Here is a 15,329-nt window from a genome sequence, read left to right on the forward strand (position 1 = left end):
TCGTCTCTAAAATGATTTGGAGAAGGAAATAGCAAGAGTCAGACACGACTGAAACGACTGAAGAACAACTGTCTGAGAGGATTATCCTAAAGTTTGTTCCGAGGGGAATGGGTCGTAGTATCTCCCGTTATCCCTTGGTAACAAGGAACCCAGGAACTTTAAGGAAATGCACCTGTAGAGAGAAGCCCTGCCCGAAGAGAATGGCGACAAATTGAAATTCTCGGTAGTGGTCGGATCCCAGAAGCCCGCCCCAACGTGGGAGGGAGACAGAAGTCAGGTCCCCGAAGTGGGCGGAGCAATGGACTACCACACTCCTTCAGGTGAGGGGAGAGACTTCATCCCTCTTTTTAGCTACGCCCCTATCTTAAGGAAGCTAGAAGTGTGCTGGTAGGGGTGAGAGAGTATTGTGCGTGTGCAGGTGTACGTATGGGTGCGTCTGTATTTATATCTGGGTTCGTTCTTTGTCGAAGCCACACCTTCACGGACAAAAAGCGAGAGCAAGACCCCGCCTTCGCCCTGCCAGTCCGGCCGCCTAGGGTTCTGATTGGTTAGGGACAGGGCGGGACGGGGCGTGGTGGCGCGGCCAGCACTCGGCCCGGAGGAGGGAGGGCCGAAGTGAGGGATAAAAGTGCTTTCTGACTGCTCCCGCCTCCCACCGAGATGGCGCCGCGGCGGCTGTCCCTGCCTCTACTCACGTTCCTTCGGCGGGTGGTCGCGGCTGCCCGGAGCCCACTCTCCTCCTGAGACACGGGATCAGGCGGGAGGGCGGATCTTGGGGAGCAGCCGGCGCCGCCCGCTCGGGGCGGGAGCCATGAGGAATAGCCGGAGCCGGAGCCAAGGACCTGGAGGTGGGAGGTAGCCCGAGCGGCAGCGGCACCTGCTGAGGCGGAGGAGAAGCGGCGAGCGGCGGCTCCGCCCGCGCCTCTGCCGGACCATGTCTCTGCTCTGTGTGCGGGGTGAGTGAGGCCGGCACCCTTTCCCTCCCAACTTGCTTCTCTCCCTTCTGTCCAGACTCCGCGGGGCTGGGCTACTTGTCTCCTACTCGGACGTGTCGGGTGCTGGGGTACGGTAGCATCTATCCCACCTGAGCTCCTAGAGACATAGGCTATTGTTAGAGATCCTCTACTCGGACCTTGGCGGTGCTGAGGTGCTGTGGCATCTATCTCACCTGAGCTTCTGGGGACAGGGCTATTGTTAGTGACCCCTATCTGGACCTGTGGGGGTGCTGGGGTATGATGGCATCTATCCCATCTGAGCTTCTGGAGGGCGGAACTGTTGTAAGACTCCCCTTCTTTTCCCCAGATCTGAACTCCTGGGGAATTGGGCTATTTATTAAGAGACCCCTAACTGGATAAGTGGAGTGCTGGGATACAGTGACATCTATCCCACATGAACTCCTGGGAAGTTGGGTTGTTTTAAGATTCTCCCCCTCACCCCATACATACAACTGAATTCCTGAGGGAGCTGGGCTGTCGTGAGATTAGCCCCCTTCCAATCCCAACACCTGTAGCAACTAGGTTATTATTATAAGATCGCTCCCATCTGAACACCTGGGGGAGCTAGGTTATTGTAAACCCACCCTTTTCCCAACATCTGAACTTACACACCTTCATCTGAACTCTTGGGGGCTGTAAGATTTTCTCAACCTTCCCATCTCTTGGGGAGCAGGGTTGCTGCTATTAGAGTGACCTCCTTAACAATTAAGGAGTCGGGTTGTGGTAGTTATTATATTAACTGAAGTTTATATACCACTTCAAAGTTTGCAAAGCATATTACATAATTCATTTTACCCTCACAATAACCCTATGAGATAGGCACTACAGTCCTTATCTCTATATTTTAGATGAAGAAGTTGAGCCTCAGAGGTCAAATCGACTTGTCAGTGGTTTACATAACTAGTACATTTCAGAGATGGGATTCAAACCCGGGTTTTCCTTTGTACTCCTGCTGAAGTTTCCCCCCCTCAAAAAACCAACTAACCAAACCTAAACAAATAAGCAAAAATCAAAACCTGACTACCCCAACAAAAAATGGCTACTGTAATTCTAGTGGAGAGGTGTTTATAAAAATTCTGGTAGCCCCTTTACATATGGAGAATAAGAATAATGTTTTTCCCTTTCCTGTTTCTTTTCAAATTTTTGTGGCAGACAGTTGTTAGTTATTGTCAGGTTTCCTGCCTATTCTAAACTGTCCGATGGTAGTATTATTGTTGGCTGCCTATAATAAAGCAACGTCTGTGTTCTCACTTTACTGGCCCGTGGTTGGTAGTCCTGACTGGATGGATGGCGGAGTTGTGTAATGATTAGAAAACCAGGTGCTTTTTGCATCATTCCCACCTTTTCTTTCTCCGTTCTTCCTCTCCTACCTTTCCTCAAGAAATACAGAAAACTCACTGCAGCTATTACTCTGCACTTTAACTTTTGATAATACATCTTTCTTATTTTCTAACAGTGAGGAAGTAGTGTGGACCAGTGAAAAGAACACTAGTAAGTCAAAAGAAATGGTTCAAATCCAACTACCTACCTATGTGGCTTTAGGCAAGTAACTTAATCCCCTGGGAGCCTTTGTGTCTTGTGTAAAATGTGGAGGTTAGATTAGTTGATCTCGAAAGTCCTTTTGTAGGTATAAATTTGTCATTTCCCCTCCCTTTCCACCATTGTTTTTCTGGGTTTATACTCCATCTCTCTTATTTCCTCTTCCTTTTGCAAGATTTCAATTTAGATTACTCCCTAGGGTGATTTGGTCAGGTGTTGTGAAAGACTGTCCTTTCTGGGAAGAGTGTAGGTGTTTTATCACCATTCCCTTCAGAACAACTCAGCATAGGATACGGATCTCTGCTGTAATTTTACTAGTGACCCTTGCTGAAATGGGTGCAGATATGAAGATATAAAATGTATATATCTAAGATATAGTATTTGGTTTTAGGGGAGGCTCTTTATAACTGGTTGCAAAAATCAAAACATGGCTCACTTGTTGCATCTGGCTTCATGAGTAGTTCTTACAACTAAAATTTTGGAAAATTTATCAATTAGCACTCATGGTAACTACTGATAGCAAAGACCTGGCATATTCAATGTTCAGAACAAGGGGCAGATAAGTGACTTGGAAGTATGAAATTTCAATTCTTTATTCATCTGAGCTCCATTGGAGATTTTAGATTTGTGTTCTACATACACTGAAGTGTTGTTTTGCTACTCTTGATCCTGTCTCCCCTTCTGCTGGCAGATGGGAACTTCCTCCCTCCCCCACTCTGCTCTCTCCTACTGGATTATTAAATCCCCATTAACCCAGTCCCCAAACTGGGCCTTGGCTATTTCTAGAGATTATGTAACACGTTAGAGCTTTTTTTTTTTTTTTCATATTAAGCTTGATCTTTCATTGATGAGGATTTCGCTTTGGTTCCAGTGTATTCCCTCCCTCCCCCCCCCCCCCCATAACTGAGGATTCTCTGTTTACAAAGGAGAATTTCTGACATCTCAGTACCAAGGTTTGAGTAGAAAAGAACTCATAGTGAACCTTGTTTCATTTTATTTTTGTTAAGGACAATAATGACAAAAAAACCAAAACAAAACACTGGATGATTAGAACTAGTCTTATTCTTCTGCAATAATTGTATCAAAGAATACTACTTTAATTACATAAAGCTGTCTATGCCTATAGGGATTATGCTACCAGAGATAGAAACAGGTTGCCTTAATAAGCAAAGAATGTTAAGGCTAGTTTTTTTTTTTTAATGACAGAATTATCAAGGAGAAATATTCTTAACTCCTTTTAGACTAATGAGAAAATCTTGTTTAGATTTCAGTTTTTTAAAAAAATTAAAATTTAGCAAATTTCATCGTGTGGAAAATCTGCCTTCTAGAGCACATCAGTCTCTCCTACCATCAAATTATTTCTTTGCCTCTTGTTTTGCCTTTAGTTTGGTTGAAAACCTTTAACAACCCTATATCACAAAAGATTATTAGATTGTCAAACAAATCACATGTATTTGTACATAGCTTTACACATATAGATCAAATTTGCAAATATAAAAATAAAGGTCTAAATACAGATTGGAGCAGCTATTTTTTAATAATTGTTTCTTAAATATCATGGAGAAATGCTTCTAGAATATAGAATAAAACAAGATTTCTCTCAAACCTCAATTGCTGTATTTAACCTTGATGGTAATACAAAGGAAAGGCAATATAATGTAGAGAGTAACGTGGTCTTGGAGTCAGGAAGATCTGGTTTCAAATCCTACCTCTGCCTTAAATTGTGCGAACACCAGCAAATCATTAAAGTGCTGAGTTTCCATTTCCCCATTTGTAAAATAAGTAGTTTGGACTATCTGGTTTCTAGGGATCATTCTAGCTCTAAGCCTATTCTCTGTTAATGCTATGAATGTTAAGTATACTCTAAAAGCAACCTTCTGTGATTATACTGTACAACACAATTTTACTCTAAATGACTTTGGAGTAGTAGTTATCAACTGCAAACAACAGTTAACTTGTAGAAACTAATGGAGAGTATCAGTATTGTTGGTGCATCAGTTTTTTTCTCAAGTACTCTCTATAGATAAATGATGCAATTCCTTCTCCTTTCTCTTTTTTACTCCTCCCTAATTAAATCAGTCATAAAATTTTGTTGATTCTTCCCTGTATTTAACTTCTGCCATCCTGATTGATCCTTCTGACCTCAATGCTTAAGATGACTATAATAGGCTTAAAAAAAAAGCAAACATTTTTATTGATATCCTTTGTGTTTATATAACCTACATTTCCCTTGCACCCCTTTCCCTTCTCAGAGAGTCATTCCGTAGGGAAAAACAAACAGAAAAACCAAACTACAATAGGTTTTTAACGGCTTTTCTAGTCCTTTTCTCAAATTCACCCCTGCACATCTAACCATAAACAAGCTATTTGTACGCCCTAGGCAAGGTTTGAAAGTTGAGTTCCTTGTATTTTATAAGTATGCTCCTCTGTTCACTGTTTTCAGTGGAAGATTTGAGCCTTCACTGTAATATGTAACTTGTCACGAAATAATTATCAATATGTCATGGAAACTAATTTTTGGTACTAAAATATGCATTTATTAAAATCATGTTTAAAAGTATGTTTTTTATACTGTAGATGGCTTCCTACCATGGTTGAAACTAATCTTTGTTCTGTATCACTGTAACAAAATTAGATGTGACTTTGGTGAAATTTCCTTGCTCAACAACCTTCATTGGCTCCTTGCTTTCTAGAGTATAAAGTTGAAGTTTCTTAACCTTCAGTTCAATCTAGCCCCAAACTTTTACCTGTCTAGTTTTATTATCCATTACTCTTCTATGCTGTACTTTTTACTGTTTATTCACTATTCCTTAAGGCTGCTTTTTAGTTGTTGACTTTGGATATTGCTTACATTATTTCCACAATTTGGAGTCCCCTTTTCATCGCTCTTTATTCATCCAAGTTCTATTTATCCTTTAGGGCAGTTTATATTTTACCTTCTTTGTGAAGCCTTTTCTGATGCCTTCAGCCCACAAGAATCTCTTCTTTCTCTGAATTCTTATAGAACTTATTTTCTACTTAGCAATTAGTCATGTACTCTTTTTGATATACCTTGTATTGTTTGGTACTGTAATCTCTGTGACAAAGGCACTAGTCAGGACCATAGGTGGAGCCTCACATTCAGTTATGGGCACCACATTTTAGAGATGATATCGACAGGTCAAAATGTGTCCTGAGGAGGGCAGCTGGAATGATGAAGATTCTGGAAACCATGGTATATAAGGAATGATTGGAGAAAGAGATGTTTAGCCCAGAAAAGAAAAGAGATTTAGGGGAACATAATAGCTATTTTGAAATATTTGAAGGGTTGTCACATTAAAAGGGAATTTGACTTATTTTCTATTGCTTCAAAGAGCAGAATGAAGATAAATGAGTAGAAATGCTAAGGAGGAAGCTTTCAGTTCAACATAAGGATGAATTTTTCAATATTTAGAGCCATCAAAGGAAACAAGAATGAGCAACTTTTTGGGATAGGGACACAATGGAAATATTTAAGCAGGATTTGGAGTATTCGCTCTTCTAAAATGGATTCCTGTTTTTAGTGGGAAGTTAGATTAATTGAGCGCCAAAGTTCCTTCCAATTTTGAGTCTAAGAATCCCATTTAAGTCTTGTTAGTTAACTATTCATGTATATGTATAGTCTTCCCAACTAAATTAAAGTCTTTGAGGGCAAGGATCATTATCTTACATGTCTTTGTACTTATCCCCATAGTCACTAGCAAATAAGAACTTTTTAATGAATATTTTTATTAATTTGATTCTATGTGGCTCCAAAGTAGCCAGACTTAAGTCATTGATGTGACTGACTAACAAGATACTCCATATCTAGGACCTTTTAGATGTCTTTCTCAATTAGGCTTTTCTTGTTAACTCCTCTGTTTGTTGTCATGATGTGGTATGGTGACAACTGCTTTCTTGAAAGCTATACTGGTATAGCACAAATTCTGGCTGGTTCTGTCAATTATTTGTTCAAAGAAGGCAATGAGGTATTTTGGTTACTAGTAGTTTTGTTGAGACTGTTTTCCAAGGCATGGTAGACATGCATATTATGATTAAACCTCCATTCTGAGATAGTCACAGGCATAATATAAAGGCCTTGTGAATTTGAGGCTGAAAATTATATTTTTAAGTCTTTTCCCATGGGCCTAGAGTCTTCTAATGTAGAAGAATAATAACCCTTTGTACTGTGAACCAATAAATCTTTTTACCTTTCATTTTAGAATCAATACTTTGTATTGGTTCCAAGGCAGAAGAGTGGTAAGGGCTAGGCAATGGGGTTTTGTGATTTTTAGATTCTTTCCATCTTGCTAGGTCTAGCACCCAGGAATGTGCACACCCACATTACACGGGCATGTGCTAACAAATGACAAATCAGAAACAGTGGATAGACCCCTGGGCTTTCCTAAGTCAAGCTAAGCTATTATTGGTACAGATGAGACACAGGAAAATGGCATAAAACCATCTATATAAGGCATGTCACTTCCTCTCTCTGCCTCTTTACCCAGAGAGGCAACTCTGGCTGGCAGCATGCTAAGCATTCTGACATCTTGGCATGGTGGCAGCTATTTGTCTGGGTTTGGCGGTGAGTTTGCCCTTCATCTGATTCAGGCTCAGACATCTTAGCTGAGCCCTTTTGGAGTTCAGGCTGATTCCTTCCTCCTTACTTTCTAGAGTCTCTGGTCTTCCTTCTGACACTAGCCAAAAGGAAGAAATCCTACTCCCTTTCCTTCTTCCTTCTTCTTAATCTCTTTCCACTATATCAATTAAATCACCATAAATTTCTAGCTGACTTGGGTATTTTATTATTTGGGATTTTCCCTGGCGACCAATTAAATTTAGATTTTAAGTCACAACACTAAAATTATCTTTACAGTTTAAGTGACTTGCCCAGTCCAGGGTCACACAGCTAGGAAGTATCTGAGGTCAGATTTGAACCTAGGACCTCCTGTCTTTAGACCTGGCTCTCAATCCACTGAGTCATACAGCTGCTCCTGAAACCAATATTCTTGTCTTCTGTTCTACCTTCACCAAACTTCACAGTCTGTGCCCAGTACTATCTCTACTAGTGACTAATTATTATTGTAAGTTAGGTAAGCTTTTGTTTATCAGTCTACTCAACTGTTGCCGATAGGTTTTCAAATCTGAAAGAAATTTGAACCTTGCAAGCAGTCAGAAGATGATAAAAGAGGGGAATAATCAATGTTGGAGGGACTGTGGGAAGATGGATACATTAATGCGTTGTTGTTGAAGCTTTGAATTAATGCAGCCATTTTGTAAAGTGATTTGGAATGATGCAGATAAAGTGACTAAAATTCCATAACCTTTGACTTAGGAATTTTACTTCTAAGTGGAAGTCAGTGAAAAGAAAAGAAAAAAAAAGATAAAAAAGGTCCCTATTGATGCCAAAATATTTGTAGTAGCATTTTTTATGATATAGAGAAACAAACAAAGTAGATGTTTACCAATGGGGCAATGGCTAAACAAATGTGGTACATGAGTGTAATGGAATATTATTATTCTGTAAGATAATAAATATTATGGATATAGATAAACTGATGCATAGTGACATAAGGAGTGCCAAGAAAATAATATACTTATGACTACAACAATGTGTCACAATAAAAAATAACCCAATAATCAAAAGTAAATGTTACAAGATTACAGAGAAGACCCCAAGGAAGTGATATGAGAAAATACTTCCCTCTCTACTTTGTTGGAGGTTGGAGGTCTCTGGGTGTGCAACCTTACATCTATTTTCAGATTTTCAATATATGTTGATTTTTTTTTGGTCTTTTCTTTGCTTTTTTTTTCTCTCTTAAAATATTTTTTGTAAATTTATGTGGTCTGATTCTCTGGGGAGAGGAGACAATTTAGGAGGGAATTTAGATGAGGTTAAAAAATAAATGATAATAAGGGGCAGCTAGCTAGCCTAGTGGATAGAACACCATGCTTGGAGTTGGGAAGACCTGGGTTCAAATCTAGTCTTAGACACTTCCTAGCTGTGTGACCCTGGGCAAGTCACTTAACCCCAATTGCTTAGCATTTATTTCTTTTCTGTTTTGGAATTGATGCTTAATAACAGTACTTAGAAGGTAAGGGTTTAAAAAAACAAATGATATAAAAATTGTTTTAAAAAAGAAGTCACAAAAGTAAATGAAAGCTTTGATGGATAATTTCCTTTTTTTTTTAAGCAGTTTTTAAGGAAAACATGAAGCAGAACTTGGCACAAATTATTGTAGACATAGCTATCCAGTACATTTTGGAGAATTTCTAATTTTCTATTTGTATAATTGTGAAATACTGGAGTTATATCTGTGGCTTAAAAGATTATTGACATCTTAAGCAGGAGAAGTTTGAGTTCTGGCTATTGTTCCATTCTTTTCACAAGGTGAGCAAAGGAGGATGAGTTATTGTGTATGATAGAGTACAATTTAAGAAGAACAGGGACCAGAGTTGAGGAATGAGTACCTGACCTAATCAGAATGTGGTCCTGCTATTGCAATCCCAAAGTGAGACTACACATTCTGAGTTTGCACTGGGGAAGGGAGTACCCATATTTATGAAATCATTGTTATTTTGAAGCATTGAGTGAGTGGCCCTGGTCTTCCAGCTGTTCTTTGGGTGTAAATACTATCCCTGAGGGCCTCTGCTAATCTACTCTACTGGTGCTGGTGGTAGGGCCTGGTCAACAACCACAGCCATCTAGGACTAACTCTGGAACCTGTCAGACTGGCCTTTGGTTTGGTTATAAATATAAAGGAGACATTATGATAATATGTTTTTAATCTCCAATATTGCTACTTAACATTGAATTTGCAAAATTGTAGCCTACGTGTATAAATAAAAGAAACGTTTAGCACAAAGGATATAAATACAGTGAATGAAACAATTAGATTTGTGCTGTGCTGTGAGTAGTCCTTAGAAGCTTAAGCCATTTATAAATAACTATCCATTAAAAATACCTGTGTAGGCACTATGGTAATTAATCCTTGTGTGTGTGTGTGTGTGTGTGTGTGTGTGTGTGTGTGTCCATTCTCCTTATATCTTCACCCATTCATGTATTTCAGATGGATGAATGGGGGGAGGGGACACTTTGATATTGCCAGAGGGTTCACAGAGCACCAAATGGCACAGGGAGACTGTGGGGTGTCTTTAGCTAATACTCTCACATCCTATAGAGGCCTTAAACAACCACTGTGATTCTCCATTATTATTAGTTCTTTGAGTGGTTTCATCTCTTATGCTAGATTGTTCACTTGTCTAAGCTATAAGGAATTAAAATTAAGGGTTTGACTAAATATATAAGAAATCTAAGATAATACTGTGGTTGCTGATTTAAAAATATTATAGCTCAAGTCAAATTGACTTGAGAAATGTGAAAGAGGATAGAGTAAGAAGTCTAGATTTTCACCTTAAATGTTGCTCCGGTCCCCGGCTCAACCCAGGCAGGACTCGTTAACCTGAGGACTCGGTAGTGAATTAAAACAAGGGTTCAATTCACAGGGCCTCCTCCAAGACAGGGAGGGTCAGCTTCTCATTCACCCAAGCCAAGCTCCAAAGGAGAAGATCCAGGAGCAGCCTTACCAGAAGCAGTCCAAGAGCCAGAGTCACAGGTCAAAGTCCCAAGTTGTAGCTACAAGCCATAGTCCCAGTCCAAGATCCTCCAAGCTGGAAATTCAGGCTGAAGACCTTGTTGGAAAGGAAGTTCAGGACTTTTATAGTCCTTTTTCCATGTCACTTCCTGTCCCTTCCTCCACTTCACGGGAATCAGTTGCAGTCTTTAAGTTTGCTTAGCATTGCTCAGGGGGATGGTCAGTAGCTTCTGGAGTTGACATCCACTTTTCCTTATGTGAAAGAAATAGTACTGGTGATTGCATAATTGCTGTGGGGTGGACCAACCTCCCACAGGGGATGGGGTCTTGGAGGAGGGTCAGTGAAATGATGGATGGGACACAGCTTTTGCAATCAACCTGAAGCACAGGTTTTACAGGATAAACTGCTCCACTTTGGCTGAGGTCTGGCTTTATTTTATACCCTCATGATCACACACACATCTACTTGACACACAGTTTCATTCTCAACATACATGTTTCCATAGAACCTAACAACAGACAGGAAGCCTAGGGAGATAGTTAGCGAAACATTGTTGCTAAGGGCAGGATCAGTGGGTAGAATCAACATGACCCAGATATAGATTAGGGAATTCAGAGCACAGATTTGCCAGAAGTTTTTATGCCTAGAAAAGAGGGTCCAATCTAAGTGGGTATATAAGAATCCTTAGGTTTAATTTTGTAAGTGGGCCCTCCTGGTAATATCCTGGGGGGACAAGAGTGGGACATCTGTATTAACCCTGCAAGCATGTTGTTCTCATCTATTTTTCCTGGGGCTAAGTAAGAATACTAATCATGGCAATTCCAATAATAAGGGGATGTTAATAATGAAAGTCACTTAGTGGGGTTTCAGTGGGTGTTTCCATCCTTCCTGGGGGCTGCTTTGCAGTCCTTGGTTTCCATGTGGACCGCGTCAAAAAGCGTGGTCTTTGATGGCTCCTGGCACATAATATATTTCATAATTTAGGGGATATAATTTTGTGGCACAGGCCTGAGCGAATTGAATCAAATTGCTTTAGCATTTTCTGCAGCAATATAGAATTTCTTTAGGGCCTTAGAATCACCACTGTTCTCCAGCTTGGGGACAGCCCAGATATGCAGATTCAAGGATTCCCCCAGTCACTCTGAAGGTGAATGGGACTTTTCTAAGGAAGCTGTATGCTAATCTGAGTATTCTTACTTGTTAATTAGGGGGTTTAGGAGAAGAGTAGTCCCAGGAACTGATGCTCGGACCCCCTCAAAGGAGGAAAAAATAATACACAATGGGTACCACCCTTCATATGCCCATTTTTGTTTTAATCTGGCAAGTCTGAGAAGGCAATTTGATAGACTTTGTATTAGCAAATTAGGAAGCATGGTAGTATGTAAAGCCAAGATAATTTTATGCCATTATATTAAAGGAATTTAGGTTATTTAATCAGAAGAGAAGACTGAGTCTTTTTTATCAATCTTGCACAAACAGAAAATACAATAGTTGATGGCAATTTAATAGGAATGGGTGTTGTATTTTATCAAAGGCTTTTTCTGCATCTATTGAGATAATCATGTGGTTCTTGCTAGTTTGCTTGTTGATGTGGTCAATTATGTGGATGGTTTTCCTAATGTTGAACCAGCCCTGCATCCCTGGTATGAATCCTACTTGATCATGGTGAATGATCCTTCTGATCACTTGCTGGAGTCTTTTTGCTAGTATCCTATTTAAAATTTTTGCATCTATATTCATTAGGGAGATTGGTCTATAGTTTTCTTTCTCTGTTTTTGACCTGCCTGGTTTTGGAATCAGTACCATGTTTGTGTCGTAAAAGGAGTTTGGTAGAACTCCCTCTTTGCTTATTATGTCAAATAGTTTGTATAGTATTGGGGTTAACTGTTCTCTGAATGTTTGATAGAATTCACAGGTGAATCCATCAGGCCCTGGGGATTTTTTCTTAGGAAGTTCTTTGATGGCTTGATGGATTTCAATTTCTGATATGGGATTATTTAAGAATTCTATTTCCTCTTCTGTTAGTCTAGGCAGTTTGTATTTTTGTATATATTCATCCATTTCTCCTAAATTGGTGTATTTATTGCCATATAATTGGGCAAAGTAATTTCTAATGATTGCCTTAATTTCCTCCTCATTGGAGGTGCTGTCCCCCTTTTCATCTTTAATGCTGTGAATTTGCTTTTCTTCCTTCCTTTTTTTAATTAGATTGACCAGTACTTTGTCTATTTTGTTTGTTTTTTCAAAGTACCAGCTTCTTGTCTTATTTATTAAATCAATAGTTCTATCACTTTCGATTTTATTAATTTCTCCCTTAATTTTTAGGATTTCTAATTTGGTTTTCTGCTGGGGGTTTTTAATTTGATCGCTTTCGAGTTTTTTCAATTGCATTTCCAATTGATTGATCTCTGCTCTCCCTTGTTTGTTAATATGAGCTTTCAGGGATATGAATTTGCCTCTGATTACCGCTTTGGCTGCATCCCAAAAGGTTTGAAAGGATGTTTCGCCATTGTCATTTTCCTTGATGAAATTATTAATTGTTTCTATGATTTCTTCTTTAGCTAAACGGTTTTGGAGTATCATATTGTTTAATTTCCAATTGGTTTTAGATTTGGTTTTCCATGTACCATTACTAATCATTATTTTTATTGCCTTGTGATCTGAGAAGGCTGCATTCATTATTTCTGCTTTTTTGCATTTGTGTGCTATGTTTCTGTGACCTAATGTATGGTCAATTTTTGTGAATGTGCCATGTGGTGCTGAGAAGAAGGTGTATTCCTTTTTATCCCTATTTATTTTTCTCCATATGTCTATTAATTCTAATTTTTCTAAGATTTCATTCACTTCTTTTACCTCTTTCTTATTTATTTTTTGATTTGATTTATCTAAATTTGATAATGGTTGGTTTAAGTCTCCCACTAGTATGGTTTTATTGTCTATTTCTTCCTTCAATTCTCCTAGTTTCTCCATTAGAAATTTGGGTGCTATATTATTTGGTGCATACATGTTGATTAATGATATTTCCTCATTGTCTAGAGTCCCTTTTAACAAAATATAATTACCTTCCCTATCCCTTTTGATCAGGTCTGTTTTTGCATTGGCTTTATCAGATATCATGATTACCACTCCTGCCTTCTTTCTATCAGTTGAGGCCCAGAAGGTCTTACTCCATCCTTTAATTCTGACCTTGTGGGTGTCAACCCGCCTCATGTGTGTTTCTTGAAGACAACATATGGTAGGGTTTTGGATTCTAATCCATTCTGCTATTCGTCTACGTTTTATGGGTGAGTTCATCCCATTCATGTTCAAAGTTATGATTGTCATTTGTGGACTCCCTGGCATTTTGATTGCCTTCCCTAATTCTAACCTTTTCTTCTTCGGCTCTACCTTTTAGTCCAGTGATTTACTTTGAATCAGTCCCCCTTGTCCCCTCCCTTGATGTTTCCCTTTTTAGTCCCTCCCTTTTTGTTCCCTCCCCCTCCCCCCTCTCTTTCCCTCCCTTTTTGTTCTCCCTCTCCCCCTCCCCCCCTTGGTTTTCCCTTCTCCTTACCCTTGTTGGGTAAGATAGAATTCAAGATCCCAATGGATCTGGATGTTTTTCCCTCTCAGAGTTGATTTCCCTGAGATTGAGGTTTAAGTAAACCCCCCCCCCCCTTCCTCTCCTTCTTATAGGAGTTTTCTTCCCCTCCCCTTCCCCTGTGAATCTTTGTGTGAGAACCATTATTCTATTTGGTCTTTCTTTACCCCCTATTTATACATTACATTTTCCCCACATATTAGTATACATAGGTTGATATAAATGTAGTCCTTATAGAAGAGAGTTTGAGTAAAAGAAGATAACATTTTTCCCCTTTCCTTAATATTTACCTTTTCAGGTATTCCTTGCTCTTTGATTTTCGGTATCAAACTTTCCACAGAGCTCTGGTCTTTTCTTTGCAAAAAGTTGGAAGTCTTCTATTTTGTTGAATGCCCATACTTTCCCTTGGAAGTATATAGTCAGTTTTGCTGGGTAGCTGATTCTTGGTTGGAGACCCAGCTCTCTTGCCTTTCTGAAGATCATGTTCCATGCCTTACGATCATTCAGCGTAGAACTTGCAAGGTCTTGTGTGACCCTGATTGGCATTCCTTTATATCTAAATTGTCTTTTTCTGGCTTCCTGTAGGATTTTTTCTTTTGTTTGATAGCTTTGGAATTTGGCAATTACATTCCTGGGAGTTGTCTTTTGGGGGTTTAGTGTAGAAGGTGTTCTGTGAGCTCTGTCAGTGGATGTATTGCCCCCTTGTTCTAGAATCTCTGGGCAATTTTCTTTGATTATATCTTGTATCACCATGTCCAGTTTGGTGTTTATTTCTGGCTTTTCTGGGAGTCCAATTATTCTTAAATTTTCTCTTCTCCCCCTCTTTTCCAGATCTATCACCTTGTCGGTGAGATATTTTATGTTCTCTTCTAATTTCTTGGTGTTTTGGCTTTGCTTTATTAGTTCTTGCTTTAAAGCCTGGTTTTCTTTTACAGTTTGGTCAAACTGGTTTTGTAGATGCGTGAATTTCTTTTGCATCATTTCCCACTTTTCCTCCCAGAGGGCTTCCATCTTTTTGGTCCTTTCTGATTCAAATTCTTCATGGGTTTGTGGAGAGTTTCTATTTCCTTTGGAAGATTTTGGAGAATTTTCTTGTATATCTTCTTCTATCTGCTCTGTATTTTGTATTTTGGCTCCATAGAATGTGTCCAGAGTCGCCCCTTTCTTCTTATTTTTCTTGGTATTTTGGGGCTTCTGTGCTTCTGTGGAGTTTGTCATCTCTGAACGTGGAGGATTGGCTTTTCTTGTCTTTGTCTGGTGATCAGAGGCGTTAGTCCTGGGCAGATGTTGGTTCTATGAGCGTTCCCTGGGTTAAACTGAATATGCCTCACTGGAACTGGAATGGAAGGGTCGGACCACGAGGCCACACTCTCCCCCTGGCTCGATTTCCGGAAGTTGCCTTCAGAATCCCTGGCCGTGAGGCTGTTTCGTCGGCCTGCGGGGGGATGGGCTGCCGCTTCCCCAAGCTCCGAGAGCACAGACTTTCACTGAGACTTGGATAGCAGGATCCAGCCCGTGAGGCTGTCTTGCCCGCCCTGAGGGTTGCTGTTGTTTTGACCAGCTCTCTGCAGCGGAGGCCCCAGGCAGTAACTTTCACCCGGACTGGGACTTGGGTAGAAGACCCT

At 39.8% G+C, this 15,329-nt stretch overlaps 1 protein-coding gene across 5 annotated transcripts in view; it reads left to right on the top strand.

The window, feature by feature from the left end:
- The first annotated feature begins 551 nt into the window (after positions 1 to 551).
- Positions 552 to 15,329, top strand: part of UNC13B (unc-13 homolog B) — a 372,543-nt gene continuing 357,765 nt past the window's right edge. For 2 of the 5 annotated variants that reach the window (XM_056806037.1, XM_056806039.1), the window contains exon 1: positions 594 to 956. In XM_056806037.1, coding sequence (XP_056662015.1) covers positions 935 to 956 — 22 coding nt within the window. In that variant the 5' untranslated portion in view covers positions 594 to 934. Of the gene's footprint in view, positions 957 to 15,329 lie in introns of all 5 variants that reach the window. The other 3 variants (XM_056806040.1, XM_056806038.1, XM_056806041.1) reach the window with 3 other exon arrangements.

This window comes from Monodelphis domestica, chromosome 7 (assembly GCF_027887165.1).
Source record: "Monodelphis domestica isolate mMonDom1 chromosome 7, mMonDom1.pri, whole genome shotgun sequence".
In the NCBI taxonomy this organism is placed as follows: domain Eukaryota; kingdom Metazoa; phylum Chordata; class Mammalia; order Didelphimorphia; family Didelphidae; genus Monodelphis; species Monodelphis domestica.